A 27,394-nucleotide genomic window follows, 5' to 3' on the forward strand; every position below is an offset into this window, starting at 1 on the left:
TATATCTGGGCACATCTGCTGTCCCCTCTTTCATTTGAAACCCTGCAGCTTTGATTCCCCTGTAACGACGAAGCCGGAGGCAGCGTGCCGAGATGGTGGCACTGTAGGTGGTGTCAGACAACTCAGGGGAACACAGCACCCACTGACTGAACTCACATAGTGTGAATGATTTATAAACACTTATGTGTAAGCCATTGAGATTTTGGAGTGATTTGTCATCTCATTATAACCTAGCCCGCTCTGCCTAGTATGCAGGTAATACTAATTTGAACCAAACTTTGCATAACTTTCAAGCTGCTATATGCTTATAAATAGGATAGCAAATCCTAGGATACAGGCAGTATGCAAGCTCTAGAAGCGATGCCCTACTGTTTCCTGAACATCTTCAGGAAGATATAGGTCAGTATTATCACAAGGCCAAATGGGTCTGAAAAACAAAATGGTACCTGAATCAAGCTCTCCAGTGCCATTAGCTGAGCTCTGATGTGTCTCCAAGGGAGAAGACGAAGGGTCTTGCATATTGGAAACTGACAAACTGCTCTCCATTCCTAAGGTATAAGGATCTTCTTCTCTTAATTCATCCTGCAGGAAGAATTACCTAAGGGCAACCAACAAAGAAAAAAATTCAGTGCACTTTAATTATATTCACTTGTTTTTAAACTCTCCAAAAATAACAGCATCCTATCAGGGTTCCTACCACTTCATTATAATGTGCAGGGCGCAATGTAATGATAACAGAAAACATCAAAAATCAAGACTGAAGAGTACAAGTCTACTGAAGGTCAACAACAAAGGTCACAGCTGAGCAAAACCATCAGTTTTCTGCAGGTCACTATCACCACTGAGATGGACACATTTTTCATCGACAAATAGAATCTATGTTTCAATCCCCAATCTGTCCTGGTAACGTTGGCAAAACGTTCCACCACTCATCTGTTTCCGCCTCTCTCACTCGATGCTATGAAGCAGCTAGCACACCTGAGCTTCAGCATCCCCACACACAGGTAAGGAAGATGTCTAGTGTGTCCCAAGCAATCGGTACCAAAAACAGTTGAAATATCGATGTTTGCAAAGAATGTGCTTTCTGACCATTTCGACTTTTCATGTAACAGCCTGGCTATTCCACCTTTGCATTCTGAAATGACTCGTTAACAGGTTAAAAATTATGGTCAGTTCTCACAGAATCTTACAATCTAGTTCATTTATGTCCTAGCCCATGAAATACCCAGGCGCAGTCATTACTAAGTGTCAGCCACTCATATCTCTGGTGGTTAAGACACAGCCGTATGTGGGATTTTTCAATCTTTAATTCACTCAGTGTTTGCTTTTATTTCACATGTAGATAAAAGTTTAAATCAGCAAAAGGACAAAGACAGATGAAGAAAAAGAACAGCACATCGATAGCTATATAGATAGCATATTTTGTCACATACTGGTAAAGTATCTTTTAAAAATATTATGCCCTTCTTCACACACACACACACACACACACACACACATATGTACATTTTGGTGCTCTTCCATTTATTTTCCTGAAATATATTTTGAAGTTTTGTCGAAATTAAAGGACTACTTAGGCCTAAATACAAACTGGAGGCTTGGGGGGTTTTTTTTAGTAACTCAAAAAAAAGTGAAGTTCTATCACTAGTGAATCATTTGATGAGTTTAGTTTCTGAAAGTTTCACTGGAAACCCCACCAAGTAAAGGAACCCATTTAATGGACAAATGGGTTCCAAAACTATTTAAAATGGAGGACACTGGCAAACCACCATTATAAAATTGAGGCTGGCTAATTTTACCACCTGGACTTCAGGTTGCCAGAACAGCCCACATGATAATGGGCAGAACTGCGCTCTCCTGAAATCACTCCTTCCCCATTCCTAGTAGGACACGACACATGAATTTGTGAACAGCCATGTTTCTAGAGATTTCCTTCCCGTGGGGCTGTACACAGCAGAGGGAGGGGCTGTCAGGGCGACTGCAAGCTCTTGCCCCCTGCATTTCACAGTGGGCAGTAGCAGCACGCACCAGTATATCTCTACCGCCACTGGTAGGTAGTTAAGGAGCCATCGCTGATGCAATCTGAAGAGAAAGTACTTGTTGGGGAGTAAGTGTGGCCATCGAAACAAATACCCAACAATCCACAAGCATCCACTGAGAGAATGCTCGGATGAAGCACTGGAATGTCACAAAGGGTACACCCACACCCTGCCCACAATGGCAGGAAGTGTGATTGTGACTTTACACTTCACTCCATCACTGAGACAGGGGTACAACGCCACTGTCTCCAGGGGCTACAAGACAGCCTGCGCAAAGAAAGAGGAAGAGGGCAGCATGTTCTGTGCCTTCCCCACGGCTCTCCACTGAGTAATCCAAGAACTGCCAAGTACTTGAAGGAAAGAAGGACATGCGACTAAAGAAAAAAAGACAGGAGGTGGAATACTCGAAGCAAAGAAAACACCACAGACTGCCCTAATAGAGATTACATCCTAATCGGGAAACACGTCAATAAATCCAAAGATTAGTAAATCATGTGGTAGGTGAGAAGGTGATATGTGCTGTCAGAGAAACTATAATAAAGATGGAGAGAATACAGGTGAGCGAGGAGGAGGGGAACGACCACCTAGATGACGGCCGGGGAAGACCTGAAAAAGTGGTATTTGAACAAAGACTTGAGGGTGCAAGTAGGGAGACAGGCTGAACCCCGATGAGAAGAGAATGAATGGTTTGCCCAAACAAGGTCCTGACCTGTGTTTCCCTCTGCAGGCAGGAGCAGACACCACAGGATTTCATTCCAGGAAGTGAAATGATCAGCTTTGTTCTAGAAAAATGACTCTGCCAGACAGATGGGCAGACAGGGGCAAGACCGAATGGAACCAGAGGCTAAAAACAACATGCAGATGAAGGTCTGAATTAAGACAGTAGAGGAGAAAAGAAGGAAACAAGGCCGTTCCGTATTTGAAAGGTACACTCCACAGAACATGGTACAAACAACCCAAGAATCTCCCAATATTAACAAAATGCAATCTTTTCACAGCATGTACTCAGGTTCCTAGAATAAATTACTTCACTTGCCACAGCAAGCTCTCAGCCACTAATGGAAACTAAGTAGAACCTATGCAGAAAATAAGTAATTCTAGGGGGGAGTATATTAAATAAGAGAATGACGAACGATTTCATAGAAATTTACTTTCGATGGAATTCGGTGGTAGGCAAAATTGTCGTTGACCAGCAACAACTGGTCCACAACTTTGCAAAATAAAAACAGGATTTTAAAAGGCAAATCCTTTTCCTAACTACAACACCCTAATCACGACCACCCCTGAAAACCGGTTATTTTTAAAAGGAAACGTATTTCCTCTGATTCTTAAAATATATGTAACTTCAAGACTGAAGGTAAAAGTGTCTATTCATGAAAGCAGCATTTTTTTCCAAAGACATGAAAACAAGGCTCGGAAGACTGGGTTTTTAAAGGGTCACTTCCTGTTTTGTACAATACCCTTTGTGATCTTATACTAAGTTAATTGTACTATAATTGGTTCCTCTTGTCTCTAAAGTTGTTGAACAACAGAATTATAGTACTGGAACTTCTCAAAGTGGTCTTGGCCCAGTGACAAGAACCATGAACTTGGAGAGGAAGGAATAACAAGGCCACTAGCTGTGTGACCTATGCAAATTATTTAATATCTCGATTCCTCAAACTTCTCATCAGGTAAATAAGAAGGCTTGATTAGATGCAATCAATGGCCCTTTTCAAATCTACAATTCTATGACTCTCCCAGGGTTTTTTAGTATGAATTGCGTATTTTCTGCATTCAGATTATGTTGATCTGAACCAAATACAATAAGCACCCACCTCTTATCATTTGCGGGTTATTCAAAGAAGATACCCATTTTAGCACAGGCTAGACAAAAATTTGTTAGGAAGGAAATGGGTAAGGAAGAACACTCATTAGATATTCTAAAACTAATCAGAAATTACTAGAAGCGTATTACCTACTTTGAATTACCTCTAGACCAGCAAGGTCCAATAGAACTTTCTAGACCTACACGGTCCAATTTGGTAACCACCAGCCACAGCCACAGCCACACATGGCTACTGAGTACTTGGAATGTAGCTAGTGTGAATGAGGATCTCAATTTTAATTTTAATTAATTTTCATGCCAACGCCATACGTGGCTCATGGCTGCCATATTAGACAGCACAGCTACTAGACCACTGTGTAGATAAGCCAGAGTATATGATATTTGGACCACATCCTAAATAACCATCAATTCTTGGCTCTCTTAAAAGTTTTAATTTAATAATAGCAAGCGAGGTAAAAAGAACATAGAAAATTTTAAACCTCAGAAACTTCAAAAAGAGCCTTCAGTTTCCCCATCAAATTCCATAAATCTTTCACAGCAAACTTCCTCATGTAGTAGGTTTTTACTGAATGCGCTGCCTTTTTGTATGACTACAATTTCAAAGAAGAAGCAAGCTTAGAAGATAAATTATGTCCGTCATATTAAGATTATTTCCTTTTTTCATTCATCTATAAATTCAAGAAAATCATTCCACCTCAAAAAATGTAAGCAGGCAAAATATTTTTCTGTTAAAGGAAAAAAAAACAAAACTCCATGAATGTTATTCCTGTGAAGTATCAATGGCTTATCTGACAATACTAAAGAGTAAAAAAATTTGCCAAAATTTTTATGACTCCTCAGTGATTCAATTTTCCCCATGTGCCTCTAGCCAGACACTATAAAAAGGTAACCGGGGGACTGTAAAATAAGACATTGATTTAAATGCACCAAATCAATCATTTTAAGTAGAACTCAAGGGTAACAATTCAAATACCAAAAAGAAAGCCACCCGAATGAGTGGCACAGTTAAACCTCACGTAATTCTGTGTCAGGACAAGTGACAAGACATTGTCCCATTGACTGCAAAATTTATTTTGGCAAATCACGCATCACACTATCCCTTTTTCAATAATGTTTACTTTTTTCCAGAAAAAGGTATACACACACTCTGTAGAACACTTAACGAATAACCTTATAGAGGAACAAATTTAAACCACTAGTATTTCTAACACTCAGGGAAAATCACTTTTATGTTTATATTATCTCCTCCTGATAGTAAATCCTCCTTCTGTGGATTTTTTTTGTTTTGTTTTGAGTTCCTATAGAATTTAGAATTTTCATTCATTTTTCACTTAACATGACAGAGAAAGCATTTCCCCAAGTCATTCAAATTCTTTGAAAACGTGACTGGAAATGGTTGCGGGCCCATCTGTAGGACTAAGGGTCCGGATGAGAGACTCTGGCATCCTGCCTGTTGCTGCCATTCTTTCTCTCCTCTGCTCTTCTGTATTGTTTTTTTTCTGTTTTCCCTGGGAATGCTCAGGGTAACTGGACTGTCTGTACTTATACGTGATGGTACCAAGGGACTCAACCTCTTCAGCATGTACAGGGGTGTGAGTTGTTCCCTAGTGACCTTGCAAAGAGCCCCACCCCCACTAACTTGTTCAGTTGGCATGTGGAGTTTCCTTTTCTTTTCACACCAACCTGTCCCCCTTTTCCTACCCCACAGCTCTATTCTCCCTAAGTTGCCAACAGTTTCACTGAGTAGTGGGGTGTGTGATGGTTTTGGCGTGGCGTCTTCAGTATGAAAGGGGACACTCTTTATTCACTCTGCAGGGATGATGTCTATAGCCACTGGAAGTAAAAATAGTGGTGTGATTACTGAACCAAAGGAATTTATGGTGTGCAACGTGGGTATTTTATTTTGCATTTCGTTAAAGGATTAAATGCTTTCTTCCTGTTGAAAAAAATAAGATGGCATAATTTTAGTTATAATTCAAATAAGGTAATTTATTTACCATTCCCTTACGGCTGACCATTTAGTTGCTTTTTATTTTTCACCATCATAAACGGTGCCGTGATGATCAGCCATAAATCCTGTTATATGTCAGAGGTTTCCTTCGTGTAGAATAATGGAGTTAAAGAGTATGGGACTGAATGCAGGACTTTGTATAAGCCTCACGACACATACCTCTAAAACGCTATCCGGCCTGCTGTTCTCCTTTACACTGTGACCGGCAGTGGGTGACAGAATCTGTCCAACCCCAACAAATAATGTTTCCTTTCACCTTTTTCAACTTGGTATTCAAAAAGTAGTGTCCCACCATGGCAATCCACAATCCTCACGTGACACCTCTGTTCACATCCTTCCCACCTTTTACTTCTGTGTGCATTTTGTACAATTTTTAAGAGCTCTGCATATTTTATCTCACAAAATTACTGCAAACATTTTCCCCAATTTGCCCTTTAGTGGTTCCTTTTGATACATGAAATGTCAGTTGTTTTATTTTTTTAACTTGGCCAAATCTATCGATTCACTTTATTTCTTCTAAAAATTGTCTTCCTAAAATGTCCTCCCCTGCCCTAAGACACCAGAAGTCTAACTTCTCTGGGGTTTCACGTTTTACATTTAACACATGAGCAACTGGTGCTCGAATATCACGCAAGGTGCAGCTCTGAGCCGATCTCCCGTCCCGTAGTTAATGATCCAGTCCTGCACTGGGTTTAGCGTATATTAAAGTCCTACCTATACAAGGCTACGTTTCAGGGCACCAACTTTAATTATAAGAAAAGTCCGTGGAAGTTGAACTCTGAGTACTGTTCACACATCCCTCTGAGCTCAGCACTCATGAAACTTGGGGTCATGATTAAGGTAGGCTGATGAAGGGATGACAATACTTTGCGTGGCTTGGGAACCCAGTCCCTTATGACGTGATCATCACCAGGCATTCTACAGTGGACAAAACATGTCTGAAAGTACACAGACGTAGAAGTTACTGTGCATCAGGGACTGCTAAATGTCCTTCTTCCACCCCCGATATCCCATTTCTCTTTGGCTACATCGAGGAGTAAACGGCTAACCAAAATAAACACTGCTCGGCTGTCCTTGTAGTTGGATGTGGTTGCACAACTATGATCTGGCCGGGGTAGGCTTGCGGAACGAATATGCACAACTACAAGGTCACACTCTTTAGTGGAAGGGGCATGCCTTTGCATTCACCCCCAGAGCCCCCTGGGATCAGACAGAGGACCCCACGAATACTGAAATAAAAGAGAAGAGAGCTGGTTCTACGGTCAGCTACAGACTACTACCTCAGAGAGAAATTAGCTTCTATCTTGTTACGAGGTATGACAATTAAGTTTGCGAACTCATCCTAGAAAAAGTGCTACATACTCATTGCTGAATATCACTACAGTCACCTTTGAAATACTCCCCTTGGGAAGCTAGGCACCGATGCCTGTTCCTAGTCCACCCTTCACAGCAATTTTGGAACTCTTTTTCTGGAATGGCCATCAGAGCTGTCGTCGTATTACCCTTGATGTCCTGAATGTCATCAAAATGTCTTCCTTTCAATATTTCCCTTATCCTCGAGTAAAGAAAGAAGTCATTGGGGTCAGATCAGGTGAGTATGGAGGATGTTCCAAAACAGTTATATGTTTACTGGCTGAAAACTCCCTCACAGACAGTGCCATGTGAGCTGGTGCACTGTCGTGACGCAAGAGCCATGAATTGATGGCGAAAAGTTCAGGTCATCTAACTTTTTCATGCAGCCTTTTCAGCACTTCCAAATAGTAAACTTTTATCCACTTGGTACAAATTCATAATGAATAATCCCTCTGATATCAGAAAAGGTTAGCAACATCATTGCAACAAGTTCGCGAACTTAATTATTAGACCTCATATACCATCTAACTTGGGGTCCCTGATACACAGCCAATCCCAAATCCCACAAATACACCCTAGAAGGGCTGTCTGTGCTCCTTTTTAATAAGCTTGTAATTTCTATGTTTAGATTGATATTATTGAACTCAATTTTTATCCAAAAGACTACCTTTTGCTCTACGTTTTTATCCGAAGACTGTATCAGTAATGTCAAACACTGTCTTTGGTATCTTTAAAAAAAAAAAAAAAAAAAATCACAGTTCACAACCAACGCTCACCAAGATACTTAAACCTGGAGGATGACGCCTGTAGGGAAAGGAAAGAGGTCCCTTTCGCTGTGGAGAGTCCAGGCTGAGCCTAACCTCTAAAGAAGTGAGGGGGTCACCATTTCCTATAACATCATCAACTCTTTCAGTGGTTCTCAAGCTTTAAGGTACAGCAGAATCATCTGGAGGACTTGTCAACACTCAGCCTGCTGGGCCTCACCCCCAGAATCTCCAATTCAGTAGGTCTGAGGTGATGCCTAATTATTCTAACAAGTTCCCAGGTGGTGCTTGAAGCTGCTCCAGCGACTACACTCTGAGAACTACTGCTTTGTGAAAAAGAGATTTTGGTCTGGGTTACTTAGAAAGATAAAAGTCGTTCTTTATTTAAAGGTACCTATCATAGGTATACTAGAAAACACAGTATTTCTGCAAAATCATTTAAATGTGGAGAGAGGAGGTTGATTTCTCTCTCTCTCTCTCTCTCTCTCTCTCTCTCTCTCTCTCTCTCTCTCTCTCTCTCTCTCTTCCTTCACACACACACACCCTTATCCTCCTAATAGATATGACTGCAGGGTCGGGGCTCTAGACATCACAGTGGAACCATGAATCATTCTATGATTACTTTTCCCTTTTCCTATACAATTTCTGGAGTTACTGATGGTCTCGTTTTTTCCACATCCTTAGTCTTCTACATACTTAGTAGCACCCATTCAAATCCAACTTTCCCATCAAAATCTGTCTAAATCTCCTCTAGATAAACTGAGATACGTAGGTATTTTATTAGTGTCATCTTGAAGCAGTTTCTACCTGGGATTTCTCCTCTGCTCTAATCTAGACTAACTACATTCTGTGCCTGGTACACAGATGCTATCCTGAGATCTCGCTTCACCTTTCTTTGCAAGATGTCCCCTTTTCTGTGTCCCATGCTTTCCTAGATCTCAGCTTTCTCCCTCCTTTTTGATGGAGCACATTCTCCAATAGGTTCTTAAGAGAGGTTTTAGGTACAAAACGTGTGAGGCCTTGTATGGTTGAAAATGTCTTTAAGCTACTCACACATTTTAACCAATAGTTTCGGTAAGTAAAAAAAAAATTCTAAGTTGGACAAACAACCTCTCTCAGAATTTTGAGGGTTTCCCTCCAGTGTCTTCTGGCTTCCAGTGTTGAGAAGTCTGATACCATCCTCATTACTGGATCTTTTGATATTCTGTGATATTCTGAGATGTCACAATGATGTGTCAAGTAGCGATCTGCCTGTGGCTTGGGGACCCTAGTGACTTCTTTCAAGACTGAAATTCTCCCAATATTGAAAACTGTTCTTCAGTTCTACGATTTTTTTCTCGAATTATTGCTAATCTCCTCATCTCTGTTTTCCCTGTCTCATTCTAATATTTATTCAGATGCTGGGCCTCCATAATCTCCTTCATTTTCTCTTTTACTTTCTACCTTTTTTTTTTTAATCTCCATCTAGGCTAGTTTTTCAACTGCCTCTTCTAACTCTTTTATGAACTTTCATAATTTAATTTCAAAAAGCTCTTTCTAGGGACTTCTGGTCAATATGGCAGAGCAGGTAAACGCTGTGCTTGCTTCCTCCCATGACCACATCAAAATTACAAGTAAATTATAGAACCACCACCCTTGAAAACCACCAGAAGACTAGCTGAACAGAACTCCTATAACTAAGGAGATAAAGAAGAAGCCACGTCAAGACTGCTAGGAGGGGCAGAGATGTGGAACAGGCTGGTCCCACACCCACATGTGGTGGTTAAGAATCAGGAGCTACATCTTGGCTGCAAAGGCCCCCCTGAGAATTGAAGGGTCCCAGCCCCACATCAAGACCAAGGCACCAGTGCCAGGAAGAGGAGTCCTTACAACAGCTGGCTGTGAAAATCGGCAGGCACTTAGTCCTGGTGAAATAGGGCTGCTGGAATCCCAGGCGTCCTCTTAAAGGGCCCAAGCACACACTCACTCGCTCACAAACACTTGCCCTAAGCTCCAGAGAAGCACTTCAAAAAAGCACCAGAGACATACAGGGAGGAACTGAACTCTCTGACTTCAGGGCAAGGGCTGAAGGGGCAGCTCTCTCCTAGACAGAAGTGCTGCCAAGTGCCACTGTTCCTTTGTTGAGCTCTCTCCCACCCCGAGTCGAGTCTCCATCAACATGGCTAACACTACTTTCCCACCCTGGTGATTCCCTGAGACACTGCCCCACCCAACACACCACCAGCCCGATCCTCTTTCAGCAGCTGTTCCACACAAGTGACCAACCTCGCTTACACTGTGGACTTTTCTAAAATCTCTCAAAGGTTCACAAGCTCCAAACAAGCAGCAGCTGGCCTCAGCGTGCCCTGTACCTCTTTCTAAATTGCCCAGAACCCAGCACGAGTGCCAGCTGGCCTCAGTTTGCAGCATAATGTCTCCCAGGTGCCTCTAAACCCAGCACAGGCAGCTGCCAACCACAGATCACTTTGTAGCTCCTACCTGGTGACCCCGGGCCAGGCAAAGGCAGCGTCTGACCTGGGTCTGCATCAGAGCCTCTTCCAAGAGGCTCCAGAAGCAACATACCTGGTGGCCAGCTTCAGGCCACACCAGAGCACCAACCAATTAACTCCACAGACAACACACCCAAAGGACAGACTCAGCAGGCACCAGAGCCCTGCTGAAACAAATGTAGTTCGTTGTGGTCAGTTCCTGCATCACAGCTCCTCCACTGTAGTCATGGCCAGGCCTCACAGCCAATCAGCCAGAGGGTCAACCCACCGACAGCAATCAAGGCTTAACGACAGGAGGCCACATACAACTCACACAAAGGACACCCCTGGAGCACCTGTCTCAGGTGACCAGAGACTGCACCCCTGGGCCCCACAAGAAACCAACCATATAAGGCCACCCTACCAAGATCTACCTAATACACAGATAGAAACAAACACAGGGAGGCAGCCAAAATGAAGAGACAAAGAAACATGTCCCAAATGAAAGACTAGGACAAAATTCCAGAAAAAGAACTGAATGAAACAGAGACAAGCAATCCACCATATACAAAGTTCAAAACACTGGTTATAAGGATGCTCAATGAACTTAGGGGAAGAATAGATGAACTCAGCGAGAACTTACACAAAGAGAGAGAGCCAGTCAGAAAATAAGTACACAATAACTGAAATGAAGAATACATTTAATGGAATCAATAGCAGATTAAATGAAGCAGAGGACTGAATCAATGATCTGCAAGATAAGGTAGCAGAAAACACCAATCATAACAGCAAAAAGAAAAACAGAATCCAAAAAAAAAAAAAAATGAGCATAGTTTAAGGGACTCCTGGGACAACACTAAAGGTACCAATATTCGCATCATAGGAGTACTGGAAGGAGAAGAGAGAGAGCAAGGGATTGAGAACCTGTTTGAAGAAATAATGACTGAAAACTTCCCTATCCTGGCAAAGGAAATGGACATTCGAATCCAGAAAGCAGAGAAAGTCCCAAACAAGATGAATCCAGAGGCCCACACCGAGACACATCATAATTAAAATACCCAAGGTTATAGACAAAGAGAAAATCTTAAAAGCAGCAAGAGAAAAGCACTTAGTTACCTGCTCCCAAGGGAACTCCCATAAGACTGTCAGCTGATTTCTCAACAGAAAGTTTGCAGGCAAGAAGAGACAGGCAGGAAATATTCAAAGTGATGAAAAACAAGGACCTACAATCAAGATTACTCTACCCAGCAATATTATCATTTAGAATTAAAGGAGAAATAAAGAGCTTCCCAGACAAGAAACAGCTAAAGGAGTTCATCACCACCAAACCAGTATTACAAGAAATGTTAAAGGGACTTCTTTAAGAAGAAAAAAAAAAGATCAAAAATATGACTAATAAAATGACAATAACTACATACCTATTAACAATTACTGTAAATGTAAATGGATTAAGTGCTCCAATCAAAAAACACAGGATGGCTGAATGGACAAGAAAACAAGACCTATACATATGCTTTCAGTTCCAAAGACACACACAGACTGAAAGTAAAGGGATGGGAAAAAATATTTCATACAAGTGGAAACAAACAAACAAAAAGCTGGCGTAGCAATACTTATATCAGACAGAAAGACTAAAACAAATGCTCTAGCTATGGACAAAGAAGGACATTTTACAATGATAAAGGGATCAATCCAACAACAGAATATAATCCTTGTAAACATTTATGCACCCAACATAGGAGCACCTAAATATATAAAGCAAATATTGACACCATTATTTACAATAGCCAACGTACAGAAGAAACTTAAGTGTGCATCGTTAGATGATTGCATAAAGATGTGGTACACTGATACAATGGAATATTACTCCACCTTAAGAAAAAGAATGAAATCTTACCACTTGCAAGAATATGGATGGACCTAGAAGGTATTATGCTAAGTGAAGTAAGTCAGACAGAAAAAAACAAATACCATATGATGTCACTTACATGTGGGATCTAAAAACAAAATAAATGAACAAACAATACAGAAACAAACTCATAGATACAGAGAACTGATGGTTGCCAGATGGGAAGGGGCTTCGAAGGCTGGGTGAAAAAGGTGAAGGGATTAAGAATTATAAATTGGCAGTTACAAAACAGTCACAGGGATGTAAAGTACAGCATAGAGAATATAGTCAATAATATTTTAATAATTATATATAGTGCCAGGTGGGTACAAGACTTATTGGAGGATCACTTCATACGTTATGTCTAACTACGAGGCTATAAATCTGAAATTAATGTCAACTGTAATTGAATGTTAACTGTAATTGAAAAAAAAAATTTAATTAAAAAAAAAATCTCTCACTAATTCTCATAATATTCCCTTTTCCATCCTATCCTATTCTTGTTACATGGATGCACAATCTTCTATTATGCCCTGCCGACTATTGTTTTTTGTTTGTTTGTTTTGTTTTTTAGATTTTTCTCATCTCCCTCGTAAGAAAATTTTTCTCTAAATATAGTTTTGGTCTCTACTTTTTGTATTAGCTGCCTTCCTCAGAAGTCGGGTAATACTTTGGGGTTTCTCACATTTAAGAGTGGGGAATTAGAAGGCTGACTGGCATCTCTGAGCGCAGGGGTGTAGGCTATGGGAGATCACTGTATAGAGAGACCTGCTGGGTCAACCCAAGAGGAAACCCCAATGTGCATGTCTTTACATCTTTGCTCTAGGGTTGGTCATGTTACACAGAAAAGGATTCTCCCACATTCTGACATATAAGGGCCGGGGGTATCTGCCTACCATCACTGGTTCAGAACTGAGAATCCTAAATAGACACAGTCACTTTCTTCCCTGAGATTTACCAAATGTAGACGCTAAGAGAGAAGATCTCCCTCTTAAATCCAAAGCAATAATGATGTGTCCAGCTCCAGCTTCAGATTTCTACTTATGAGTCCATAAATTCTCTTCCCTCCTGAAGCCAGTGCTAATACCTTTTCACCTTGATTTTGTTTTATTAGACACGGTACATGTTAAACTCTCATTGTGCAACCAGAGTTTGAAATCATCCAAACTCAGACAAAAAGTAAAACTGTATATAACAAAGCTACCTTAGCATTAGAAGTCATTCCTGTCTCCGTCTACGACTGAAAGGCAAGCTCCCAAATTCTTACTATTCAGAAGGGTTCACAATCTTGTAAGCTGTGTTGTTTTAATAGTGATAAAGGAAATGTTGCATCTATTTTTCAAGTTTCCCAATTATCCAGATCTTTCAAACTGATCTGCCTCAAAGGAGTTCAACAAACTCGCAGTTTTGCTACTCTGAAATGGGAAAAGGCTGGCAGTTGTTTGGGTTTTTTAATTAGGATTTCTTATTTACATGATTCAGACAACGGGGTATTCCCCAATGGCAGATGAAATGTGTAGGGGTATACTAGCAGCTTATGGAATTCCACACGTGCTCTCGCTGCCCCTGGAATGCCAGCCTGTCTAAATCACAGTGGAAACTGCCTCATTTCACAGCCCAGGAATTTCAAAACGAGCACAGAACACCTAAGCTAAGCCCTTTCACAATATTTCAATCAAAACGGAAAATCTCAGAGGATTCTGAAGGATGCACAACCAAATTTCTTACCAAAACCTGATCTCTCGAAAATGACTGCTTCCATCTTCGTAAGAAGCAACATGCAAATAACAGCCTGGGATCACAAGAGTATCTGCAAGAACCATATTTGTAAATGACTTTGAAGATGAAAAGCAGTGTTAAGTGCCAAGTGCTATTATCCAGGAGAGCTTCCTTCTATTTCTATTCACCCTGTCAGCCAGACCACTCTGCTAATAAAGCCTGACTAAGCCCATCTCCTCCCCACTCTTACCAACCAACTCCCAGCCTGTCTAAGAGACAGGCCCTGCCTGATTCTAGGAACTGATTCTTTCGGGCAGAGGCTCATGGAATGTTGCCATCCCCCATATACTCACAGCTTGATTTACCCTGATTAGGACAGCAATTTACGGGCCATTTTTCAACTGGGCTTCCTTGGTTTTCACTCTAAATAGATTGAAATCTGACACAAAATGCTGCCCCAGAGTAAAAAATGCTAATTTTTTACAATCAGGTTCATACCTCAATACTGAGAAATAAGATACGTTGGGGATAATAGGTAGTCAAGGAGTAAATACCAGGGCTGGCGGCAGCCTACTGTTCCCACAATAACCTACTGTGTCTTCTAATTCACCGTTTTAACTGTCACCTCTTAACCTCCCAATCAAACGGCATGTATTACTTGAGAGGAGAAGGTGAGCTAAATCAGTCATTCAAAATGGCCATGAGAAAAATAAGAGCTTTCCATGTGACGTGCTCGAGAGAAGAGAGGATGCAATCCAAGTGTAGACTAGCAGTCACCATCCTGGAAGTTCATTTGTATATTTACTATTTACCTACAAATCAGTTATGTATCATTAACCACTGATTTACTGTAGAGGAGGATGAAGCCTTGAATTACCCAACTAAATTTACTGGCTTTCTTGTACCACAAATTTACTCCCAAGCAACAAAGGCAAACACCACCCTTAGGTTAGCAGACGACTGATAGGAAATCCTTGACACAGAAGAACTTGGTCACGGAGCCTTATAAAGAAGCTTTATAGCTTTCAGAATTAGCACAGACATCGCCCCATTTGGTCCTGATATCTTGGACAAACCCCAAACTTGACTGATTCCCGGTCACCTAGCGATATCATGAGGAACGAATTAGGGCATCAATCTGAGTTTATAACAAAGCTAAGTAATCGCCTACCCAACAGGAGAATTGTGTCTCACATTATACACTTGCGCAAGTAAAGTCATCTTAGGTAAACTAGCCTGTGTCCTATATATAGTCATGAGAATTCATAAAGAAACTTGACAAAGGATCATTCTGTGAACTAGACATGCATAGGTAATGCCTAGTAATCATGCCACATTTTCTTAATGGATACGAATGTATTCCAAGCCAAACACACTATTTGGCTTAGATTATTTCAAGCCAAACAGACACACAACAGTGATGCTTGAGAGATGCCACACAGTGCAAAAGCATCTCCTCATGCCATCAACCAAAGTATCTATGATGAAAATTGCCAATTCCGTGAGCCCATCGCTAAAGGAACAACCAAAGAGTAACTCCAGCCTACTGGGCTTTGCAGTCTGGTTGGGGTTTCATAAAACAACTAAAGATCCTTTCAGGTGTTTGCTTTAAGCAATAATACATCCGCAAAATTGAGCATAAACAAATTTGATAAATTATATCATTTAATTGCATGAAGGAAGTTTACTCTAGTGCTAATCATTATGCAAAGTCAGTAAGAACACTCTAATTTACTCTGGTTAGTACCGAACATGGGACATGTAACCAACCCGGGGCCGGGGAGATGCAGGAGGCCTGTCTTCACACTCTAATTATCACCTACAAAATGTGCTCTTGGCCTTTCATCCACCACAAGCATCTACCTGTCCTCAGCTGCAAACCACAGGAACTGTTCTGGAAGCCCCTTGAAGCCACACCTCCCACTCAAACATTGCTGGGAATCTCAGTTTTCGCTGACCTTCCTTGTTAAAACTAAGTGTGGATGTAGGAGAGGATAACCCAGCATCTACTCGAATGGAAGAGACACTCGAAAAAGAAATGTTCACCATGGCCTGAGCTGGATCCCAAAAGCTTTCAGGAAAGAGGTGAGTTAGGGCCCAAGTGCCTGGCTGCCATTCAAAGACTTCATCTGATAAAGGGCGGGAGTCAGTGGAATTCACAGCAGCCAGCTGAGGAGAAGAGGGTGTCCTGCACTTTCCAGGAAAAAAGCAGGTTTAAGTTAGTTGTAAAGACGATGAATGACGAGGGCCAAAACTCCCGGGTCTCAAATACTCTGTTACTCCCCCAGAGCGTTCTCTTGCCTTCAAACAGAGCATCACCATGGCCAACCACGTCTGCATGTTTGATTCCAGAAGTGGCTGTCTTTCAGGAACAGTGCTAGAGTGCACGGACCAGGGGACAGGCGAGCCAAGAAACACAGACATTGCTCCACAACCATCGGCTTTTATTAAAATGATGCCATCCACCTGTTGCTATCTCCTTCCCTAAAATCAGGGAAGCACACTTGGCAGAAACTGGCTACACCAGGGCGTAAGGCATCATGGACACTGTCGCTGAGGCTAGGAGGCTTCACCCGCTCCTTTCTGGCAAAGCTTCCTCTTCTGTTTAATTAGCACACGGACGTAAATGCTTCCCAGAACACTCTGGGCCTGACTTATGGCCACCTCCTTGTCCCCAACTCAGCTGGGAAAGCTCTCTCCTTGGAAACGGCTGAATAAAGCACCAATTCTTGCAGAATCTCACCTGTCACCGCCTAAATATCTGAAACATTACACACACACACACAATCCAAATACCTGGGCGCCAAGTCTCTCAAGCACACATATCTTTTTGCACACTCAGGTCTTTAAAAGCCCCTTAATTGGGCCAACTGTTAAACAAAGGCTGAGCATTGCAAAGATGAACGAAGACAACGCGTGCAGCATGAGGACCGCACACTAAAATCTAGTTTCTTCCCGGCAGAAGTGAGTGCAAACACCTGGGCCATCTAACCTAAATCTTGGCAGTATGCTTTTCCCTCCGTTTCACTTGCCATCTTCTGTCCCCATCTCCACTCATTCTATGGAAAAAGCTCCCTGCAATGTCTGAGAAGCAATGGGTCTCTTTCAGACAGAGCACCAATTGGAAGGCTGTTGAGGATAGTCTCTGATGACCCTTTTTTAATTGAGGAAATCTAACCTATGCCATGCACCAAGTGGCATCATTTCTACAAAATGACAGATCCCCTTTTCTGTCGCATGCCCGGGGAGTATTTTTGTTTAGTACACAGACCAGATGACTCCTATTGCATATGCAACATTTTTTTAAAACCCACCTAAACATCCTTTCCAACACGGAGGTGGGAAAAAGGAAACAGGCCTACAGGCACAAATGCTTCCTTTGCAACTGGTCAGCATGTACCTCGTAAAAGTCGGAGATCTTCCTTCTCTAATAGTGTTATTTGTCACAACACTGTAAAAGTAAACATGTCTTTTCCCTTTTAAAGCAGGTTTGTAAGAGACATTTGTATCCAGCAAGAATTCTATCCTGCCATTCGTCACAGGAAAAACCGAAACTGGAAGGTTGAAGAGGAAAGGCAAGTGACTTTGTCCAGGTCACACAGAAAGCTCTGAGCCACTGGTTCACTCTAGCCATCAGACTACAGGTCACCTACCCCATATTTACCGAACCCTCTAAAACAATGCCAAAGCCAGTTTCTATAAAAATTCAGATTTTTATACTTCGAGTAGGCAAAACCTGACTTTTTTTCTTGTGCTTTAAAGGAAGTAAAATTAATTTCTGCTCATATGAAGAAGATCGGACTTGCCAGCTGCAAGCCTCACAAGGGGAAGAGTCTACCACCAGCTGATGAGCCCAAGACAGACAGTGCTTAGCTACGCCTCCCATAAAGGGTGACTCTGGGAGGTCAATCTTCCGTTTTCTACAAGAGAAGGAAACAATCTTTTTTTTTTAATTAAAGTTTTTAGGGTGACAATTGTTACATAGGTTTCAAGTGTACAATTCTGTAATACAACATCTATATATCATGTTATGTGTTCACCACCCATCTAATAGTTCTCCTTCCATCTAATAGAAGACCAAAATCTTAGGGTGAGTCCAAAAAACTATGCTCATCAGTGGTCAACACTATTTAGAAAGGAACATTCTAGCTCTCCTCCATGGCTTTCCATAGTGTCTTTTTGGGTTCCACTCTTCACTTCTTCATAACTTGACAATTTTTAAAACTTACTCGCACCTACATTCGTGTGGTAGCATCTTGCAGAAGAGGGGAGAAAAGGAAACTAATTTCTATGAAAATCAATTACTTTTTAATCAAGATGAAATTTCAGAAATTCAACACTTTCCAAATCTTCAATGGTCAATTCGCATGACAGTGAACAACTTTCTATCCCAACCCAGGAGCACCGAGTATTTTCACTTCCATACTTAAAAACAGCGATTTAAATAAGAGTCATTTAAACTTTCCCATCACCACCTGAACTAAATGCAAAAAGACAACGCTCTAGTTTTACTTCCCTGAAAGTCAAATACAAAGAAAACTCCTATTTGTATGATCCTGTATAACCTCTCCAAAGACTCAATCTCCTTATCAATAAAAATCAGAGCACTCACCTATAAAAACAAGGGATGCACTTAAAAATCAGGCAGTGTCTCACACATTGTGAATAACCACTTGTTGGTAGTCACTTTCAAGACCATATAACACTAGGATGTAATCAGGCTCTCTAACGCCTCATTCTCCTCATCTGTAAAATAGGGTTGGTGATAGCACTCTTATCGAGTAGATGAAATTCAACGCAGTAAGAGTGGCTGGCCAACAGTAGATGTTTAAATAGTAATTATTTTTATTTCTCACATTACGTGTAGTAAACACGTAATTCCAAATCTGAGTAATTCCTCAATCCTTTCTTCGTTAACCCGATATCTACAGACCCAGAGGTCCAGTTTTTAAATGAACACCTACGTAAGTTACAATGAGACTTTGTAGGAACTTGCACTTAAAATTTCAGACTCTTGTATTATACTTTAAAGTGAATGCCATTCACACTTCAGTTTTGACTGAAATGGAAAACAACAGCAATTTGCAAAATTTAGGAGAAAGTAGAGAAGGTACACTTCAATAACTTTTTATAAGATACCTTTTCTTAGCCAATAAAACTTCAAGAGGAAAAAAAAAGCACAGGATAAAAATCTGTTCCATCTTTCCGTGTCCCACCAGCTGCAAACCCCTCTCTGTACTCACAACTGCTGACATCATTTATTCTACTTTGCAGAGTTCACCAAATGCTTTCACAAGCACTGTATCTACCCAAACGTGTCTGTTGTTTGTTTGTTTTTAAGAAAATCAAAAAAGAATGAAACTAAAAAGCACAATGGATTCTTTCTTTAATGTGTGAAAGACATCTACACCTTATCACAAGGATGGAAACCTAAGTGACAAGAAAGTAAAACTTTTTGAATAGTGAATGTCATCTTATCAACAACACAAAGGACCCTAACTCTCAATGTATGGTGAAATGTTTTAAAATTCACTACAGGCTAACCAGCTGGGGAGTATGATGATGACATCTTCTAATCAGAACACTGCTAAAGTGATCAAGCAAAAACCAATCCTTCAGAACTTTATTTGGTAACTTTACATGAATCATGTAACATTCTTTGTTGTACTGCAAGCTCTAGATTGAGTATCTTCTCTTATTTTCAACACACAGTCCTGTCCATAAATATCTTCTTTACACTGACTTCAACACAGCCAACACTTGTTTTAGCCAACAAGATCATTTTTCTTATGAAGTATCCCAGGACGCTTTTCGTCTTACTGAGAGGAAATACTGCCAAGTAGCCCAACTGTGAATAAAGAGCGGGAATAGAAGGTCTGATCTGATTCTCTCACTCACTGGGTTACCAGGAGGCTGCAGTATTTGTACCTAGTATAAATACTAGGGAATGAGGTCCCCTCACTCACCCTGTCTGGGATGCGGGGGTCCAGAGAGCTATTTGCCATGGTCCTTTCTAGTCCTAGGAATTATTAGAGCAAACTCAATCAGGAATTCTTTATGGCTTGTATTCAAAGACACGCACGCTGCTCTAACCCAGTCCAGGCCACTATGGGGGTTATCTGTGATATCCCTATCAGGACTCTTCCTTACAAAACAGTTGTTAGATCCTGGATGCACACTGAATGCACAGATTGACTTTTCTGGTTTGTTGTGACAAGTATAATTTCCCTGTTTGTTTTTCTTATAGGTAGAGGAGGAAACTAAGTTGCTACCAGGGCAATACAGATGTAAGAACTGTTAGAAGAAGAAAAAAGTGTGGCTTGAGTTCAGATCTTAATTTCATTTTGCTACAAGAACTTCTTACAAGCTCTTATGACCGTAACTCTGTTATAAAAACTCCAAAAGTTCCCAACAGTGAAATACTAAGAGAGAAACATTGTCCAAACCTAGAATAATAGAACAGGAGGTACTTCAAATCACACAAGACTATTTTGTGTTCAAACAACTTTTAAAAGAACTTTGATACCCTGACAAAAACTTTTAGTCTTACGTATATAGGCCCTGCAGAGTCTGCATTTTCATTGCCCTGGCTTCTGAAATCCCAAAAGCACTGTATCAATTAAGTGGAGCTTTCATTCACTTACTGTTCTGAGCAATGTTCCCATCACCCAGCATTTCCTCTCAGATTGGGCAAGTCCTGTGGGGGCACTGGCATGAAGAGAACAGTGAAAAATGCCACCTCTGCTAGAGTGGGCAGAAAAGGGATTTGGCCAACATTCAATACTACCAGGGCAGCAAAGGAAGGTCTCATGATATAAGAGAACAGAGAAGAGAATCACTAAAGGTTTCCACTTTCTTCAGGAACTTATGCTGGCTTTTTTTTTTAAGTCAAGAATCAAAAAGCTGGTTGTTTATACCTAACAAGGTTTGTTTTTAAAAAATATATTAATCCATAATTTCTTCAAGGAAACATGAAGAGGAAAAGCTCTCTTACAAATGACTCCCATAATTATTGAAATTCGTATATGAATCCCAGTGGGATGGCCTGTTTTGAGGATCAACATGCTGGCATCCTAGTGAGAAATGGGTATAGTTCTCACCGGAGCAGGTTTCAGCTGGCACTTCTAAAATACACTTAAGAGTAGGGTGGCAGATGGCACTGTTCTCTAGGGGAAGGGCTGCTGAATCGCCCCGCCACTGGGCAGTAGTTTACACTGGCCCAGGAAGGGGTTCTGTGCACAGTATAAACTTTGGTAGGAGGCTGGGAGATTTCTGGTGTGCGTGGGTGTGTCGTCCCCTCCCCCGCCGTCCCCACCCCCGCTTCAGGCAGGCAGCTTGGTCCTAGCAGTAAGCTAAGATAAAAACCTGAGACAGTATTTATTTGTGGAAGGGAGGAAGCAGAGTGTGTACAAATTTAATGCTTAGCAGGGAGAAAGCAGCAGATCTCCTAATCTCAAAGGAGAGCCTCACCAACAATGCCTTCTGACAACCAAGAACTCTGCCCTCTGCCTCTTAACTCGCTCTCAAGCTCCGCCCCCTCACCCACAACTGCCTCCCTAAGAAATGGGGCAGAATTTAAGCCTGTTTTCACGTTTTCTCCGACCTGGTGAAACCTGGATCCATTTGCTTGGTGTAGACACGCCAATCGGTTTCCTAGGTCCCTTGGCTATTGTGCAAGGGTGGAGAGGTGCAAGAAAGTGGAGGGCAGCGGCGATGGATCCGGATTCAGGCTCGGTCTCCCCTTTTCGAAAGCTGTTTCCCACCAGTGGGCTCGGATCCGCCGCGGCTGCGCCGCTGGAGCCGAAAACACAGTGCAGGAACCGCAGTCTCTGCAGCTGGGGGGGTGGGGGGTGCGCGAGGCGGGGAGACCCAGACCCTCAAACGCGTCCGCGGGGTCCAGGGGGGGGCAAAGCAGGGGACGCCCGGGTGGGTGAGAAGTCTAATTACTGCACCCAAAGGGGAACGAGCATCCGCAAGGCCAGCCCCTGGCGCCCTGACCTTCCCGGAATCCCACCCAACTCTAGAAACCCAAAGATCCCGAAATTCTGAAAGCGAAACTGCAAGCAGGTCTCCAGAAGTTTGGGAACAGTCTCCCAGGCTTCCCGGCGTCGTCTCCGCACTACCGCGGCCACCCCCACCTCACCCCACCAGACACACACACACACACACACACACACACACACACACACACACAAATGCCATCAAGGGCAGGCGCCCCTGGCAGTGGCGATCGCACCGCACCGCCACCCTCCACGTCCCCAGGGCACCTCCCTCGGTTTTTTACGCGTAAAGGTCCCCGGCCCCCCGGCCGCTGGAGCGCCCCGAGTCCTCTTCCCCGCCCCCGGTTCCAGGGCGGAGGCCGGTCGAATTCTTCCCGCTTCTCCCCACAAGAAAGGGAAACTTGGGCCCTACGAGAATGCCGTGGAATGTTCTTTGTAATCGGTTGTACATTCACTTCCACCGCACAGCTCGGTGCAAAATCGCGGGTTTCGAGGCGTTGGAGGGAATTGTGCACTTGTCAGCGGCGACGTCAGGAGAAGGAGGGGAGGGTTCCCGGCTGAAACTGCAGTTTACAAGCACAGAGCCATTTTAGGCAGGTTTCCACTTAAGCGAAGCCCACGGGAGAGCTGTCCCCTAGAGGACGCACAGGCAACGCAGGCTGGAAGCGCCGGGGACGTGCCGCGCGCCCAGCCCCAGGGGGCGGAAGGTGTCTTGGCCAGTGTGTCGCCAATCGCTCATCCTCGCCGTCCAGGTGGGAGGGAAAATCTGCCGCGGGGTCTCCAATCCTAGTGACACTCCCCCCCCTCCACCCACGGGACACCGCGAGGGACAGTCCTCTCCGACAGCGCCACTCTTAAGTGATTAGAACGAGGTTACCCTATCGATTTCCCCTTTAAGGCCCCTGCAAATGCCCAGAGACCACGTTACTGGGTTAACTACAATCCTGGACAACACTGTAATTTAAAAACTATCACTTAAAAACGACTCAATGCACTTCGCAGATGTGCCATCAGGGCCACCGGCCCACAGGAGGTCCCCTGGACCTGCTCTCGCCGGGCCCCAAAAACCATGCGCGGCGCCGCAAGTCCGCCGTCCCCCGGATTCCTCTCGCTGGCACCGCCGCGCTACCTCCGCTTGGCGGCTGCGTCCTGGCCACTGGCGACCCCTGTTGGGGACCCCTGTTCCTAGCTAAGCGAGCTCAGGTTTGCTTGCTTTCCCAGGGGCTCCCCTTATAGGCTCTGGGTTTGCCCCGAAACTGCATTCCCAGGCCCTCCGCGGCCCCGGATGCCGGCCCTTCCCCCGCAGTCGACGCCCACTAAAACCCCCCAAAAGACAGCCCCGCCCGCCTGCTGGGAGGATGCCCCTATTGGACTGAGCCTTCTAGGAGCACCACAGGGGCCAAAGGACACTTTCTTCCGAGAACGCTGTCCCCATCCCCCACCTTCCCTAGAGCGCAACTCCAAAAGCAACTGCTCACCTGGACCCTACTAGCTTTTTGGCGGAGGTTCGCGCGCCCCCGCCTTTCTTCCCCTCCACTTTCACTCTCGCGACGCCGGGGCCCCGCACCTCCCACTCCACAGCGATGCGAAGGATAGCAGGAGTCACCGCTAAGTGAAGAGCGCCCTATGCTTGCACGCGCAAAACCCCACAGGCGTCTGCAGCCCGATTTCACCCAATATCCTGGACAATTAAGCCTTTTAATAAGCACCTTTTCGTTCCACCTACTCCGGGCTTTACCGCACAGGATCCGAGAGAGAGCGAGAGACACTCATAAAAAGCCGAAATAAATCATTCCCTCTGCCCTCATGTATTTTGTACCACGTGTCAGCAGTTTGTCACGTCAAATTAAGGCAGGGTCTGGTTCCAAGACGCACACACACATTCGGGGCGGATCTCTCTGGCACCCCCACCCAACTGCACACACACAGGTATGCACACTGATCCAAAGACACACACAGCAGTTGTGCTTGGATGCCCTAGTCCGGGCCAGCCCTCTTTCCCCTCTAGCATTGTACTGGAGAAGCAGACCCTAACTACGGAAAAAACTAGGACACCTCATTTCTTCTCCCCTTTCCCACTTAATTCGCTAAAGAAGCTGCTGGAGTAGCCAAAGAAAGTCGAAACTAAGGGATGGCAACTCCATTTGGATTTTTTCCCACTTCAAAACCTTTATTTTCAGTTTTTAAAAGCCACCTTAGCCCGCCATATTGAAACTGGCACGGTTTCCAAATACTCCTTCCCCGCAGTTGTAGCGCTTCCAAAAAACCACAAGTACGGATCCGGCTCTGGTCGTACGTCCGGCCACCGAGAATCAACCACTTCCCACCCCCAAGAATCCCCCTCCCTCGGTTTAATCCCCTCCCGCCGCCCTAGGTCAAAATCAATAAATATATCTAGCAGTTCCTACAGTTGTTTTTTTGGCGGATTTTACCATCACGCACACACAGACACACACACACTAAAAAATAACTCCAAAGCCAGATCACTTTAGTAATTTTGAAAGGAGGTCATAAAAGAGTAGACAACAGGAATGCCCCAAGTAATAGGGTATTACTTTAAAGCAAAAAAAAAAAAAGAAAGAAAGAAAGAACAAAAAGACCATCCAAGCCGGAGCACGCTCCGAAACTACGACTGACAATTTCATTTCGGCTGCACCGGGAAATGTTTCGCCGGGGGGGAGGGGGGAAGGGTTCGGAATACGATTTTTCACCCCCTTGATGGTTGGTCTCCATTCCTCACCCCACCATCTTACCCACCCCTCCGCCCCAGTACACACACACACACACACACACACACACACACACACAAAATAGAAGAAAGACCCCAGCGAGGAGACAGGGGAGCGCGGAGTAGCAAGGGCGGCTGCGTCGCTAAAAGGAGCGCAAATGACGAAGGTGGGCAGCGGGAGCAAACAGCTTGCACCCGGCGAGGAGGGCACTTTGCAACTACGGACGGACTCCCGGAAGGCCGGGCTTTTCAAAGGCGAGGGACGAGGGGGAAAGGCACAGGGGAAGCAAAAATGACAACCCGGAGCGCAGAGCGGAGTTTGGGGCTCTGCTCAAGTGCTGTCGCCTTCTCCTCCTGCCTTTCTCTTTCGCTCCTCTCCCTCAGCACTTCCTCCTCAAGCCCCCCAACCCGGGCTTGCTCGAGCTTCCCTTTTTTTTCTAAGCTGGAAAAAAGAAACTGACCGGCGCACTCAACCTGCGGGCCGGAGGTCCGCTGGCGGAGAGGGCTGGGCGCGGGAACAGCGGCCGGAGCGGCGTCCTACCTGGTGAAGTTCGTCCTCCCCTCGGCGTGGACCAAGGCCCCGGGCGCCTCCGGCGGGGACGCCGGCCTCGCTCGGAGGTTCTGCGGGGCTCCCGCCCGCTCTGCCTCGCTCACTCCGCGCCCGCCGCCTCCCTCGCGCGCCCGCTCCGGTCCTCCGACTCCCACTACAGCCTCATTCCAATATGGCATCCTCTCTGTGCGCATGCCCGGCACTCTTTTTTAAGATATTATTTTGTGTGTGTGCAGCGAACTCCTTCAACGACCTTTCCCAGCACTTGCAGAATGTCTTAAACCAATTAGCCTGGGGGACGATCTCGAAGCCTTCCTCGGCCCCCGCGCCTGGACACACCACCCACACACACACTGGCACATTTCACGCTCACACGGCCCCCCTCCCCGGCCCGCTCCCCTTCCTCCTTCCCTTGAGCTCCCTCCATACACAATCTGCAGAAAGTTCACATCACAGGCGTTTCCGCAAACCCATCCGCAGGGAAATCTGGGCAAACTCCGCATCCCACTGGACACTTTCTGTTTTCGTGGTTTGCAATCCCTCCGTGGACCGAAGACACAAACTTGCGCTTTATCCGCCGATGGTTCGTTTGGAGCAGAAAGAGAAATTCAATGCTCCTAGCCACCTTTGCCCCGCCCACTGCGCCCCACCCTGCGCTTAAATTGAGCCTTTTCTGTGGAGATTCAAATGTTTCTTGGCCCCTTAGGGATGGCTGGAGGGGGACTGCGGAGAGGTTTTTCCAAGGAAACGTGCCCCAAGGGGGAGGAAATTCAGTTGGGACTGCTCTGGAGAGATTGCTGCTACGGTCTGCCAGGGCCCGGCGGGATGCTGGTAACAAGGGTCGCCACGACGCCTTCTGGGGCAATGACCCTGCCTGGGCACCTATCCTGGGCCGGCTCTTGTCGGGCGGGAAAAGAATCCTGCCCGAGAAAAGCGTGGCCCTCGGCGACCGCTGGAGTGAATTGGAGGCAGTGCTTCCCGGTGCAAGGCAGGGTGTCCAGCCGGCGCGTGCTGGTCCGCCGGCACTTTGCCTGGGGCGTGGGGGGAGAACCAAGAGGAGCTCTCCGGGCCTAAGGCGCAACGGATGGCCAGAAACTGAACGAAATGTCCCCAATGCAGAAAAGGTGGCGATGTCCGAGTGGGTAAGACCGAGAACTTCTGCAAGTGGGCTTCGCGGTACTTAGGAGCGAAATGCTAGTTGGAGGCTGGAATTTACTTCCCAGGGAAATCGAGAACCGACACGTTTCCACAGGGTTTTTGCTCTATTGCCACAGGGGGTAAAATTCCCCCAGAGTGTCCCAATTCTGCGTCCTCCTCTTTCCTAGGAACCCCTCTCACCGGAACCCTCCCCAGGTCCAGGGGGTCAGGAGGACCGCGCTGTCCAACCAAGCTCCACCCCCTCTCCCGCACACGGCCACCCCAGCGCATCCTCCAGGACCGAGGAGCTCCCTGCAAGTGACGTCCCCAGAGGAGAGGAGAACGTTCCTAGGGCGGGGACAGCACGGGGACCCGGACACGGAGTTAGCCGAGCAGAGTCTGACCGCGGGCAGGACAGGCAGGAGTCCTGCCATGTGTGTCCTTTCCCCGACGGCAGGGCCCCACCGGATCAAGAAGAGCCACGGTAGGTACGTGCCCGAAAGCGACCCTCGCCAAGCCACCACGTCTGGGGGTCCCCCGCACAGACAAGGTCAGCCGAGCTCCGAGATCCTACGTGGGAGCCGGCAGCACTGAGACCCCGCGCACGTCCGGTCTGGGGAAATACTACTTCCTTACGTCTTGGAGAGCGCTTTGCGACTGTACACGTCCTCCGTCCTGTCACATCGCCGTCTGAGGTGCCACCTTGAGACCCACAGCAGTCAAGCGATTCACACAGTTCAAACTCCAGTCCGAGACTGCATCCCCGAAAGCTTCCCAGTCTCTTCCTCTTGGGGACACCAAGCTGGTGCCCCGAGTTCTTTCACCCGAAGGTCACTGAAGGCAGACTCTTCAAACCATGTGACCCTCTCACCCTCACGCTCGAACCTCCTAACTCTGTGCCCGGAGATC

General features: G+C 44.9%; 1 protein-coding gene across 4 annotated transcripts in view; it reads right to left on the reverse strand.

Annotated features, from left to right (window-relative positions):
• The window catches only part of SFMBT2 (Scm like with four mbt domains 2), a 198,284-nt gene extending 172,311 nt beyond the window's left edge, over nt 1-25,973 (reverse strand). The window contains exons 1-2 of one of the 4 annotated variants that reach the window (XM_033100786.1): nt 25,778-25,973; nt 447-598 (exon numbers count right to left, since the gene is read on the reverse strand). In XM_033100786.1, the coding sequence (XP_032956677.1) occupies nt 447-546 (100 nt within the window). In that variant the 5' untranslated portion in view covers nt 547-598; nt 25,778-25,973. Of the gene's footprint in view, nt 1-446; nt 599-22,482; nt 22,501-25,259; nt 25,281-25,339; nt 25,520-25,777 lie in introns of those variants that run through there. The other 3 variants (XM_033100785.1, XM_033100787.1, XM_033100788.1) reach the window with 3 other exon arrangements.
• Nucleotides 25,974-27,394: the final 1,421 nt, after the last annotated feature.

Source organism: Rhinolophus ferrumequinum, assembly GCF_004115265.2.
Source record: "Rhinolophus ferrumequinum isolate MPI-CBG mRhiFer1 chromosome 5 unlocalized genomic scaffold, mRhiFer1_v1.p scaffold_110_arrow_ctg1, whole genome shotgun sequence".
Taxonomy (NCBI): Eukaryota; Metazoa; Chordata; class Mammalia; order Chiroptera; family Rhinolophidae; genus Rhinolophus; species Rhinolophus ferrumequinum.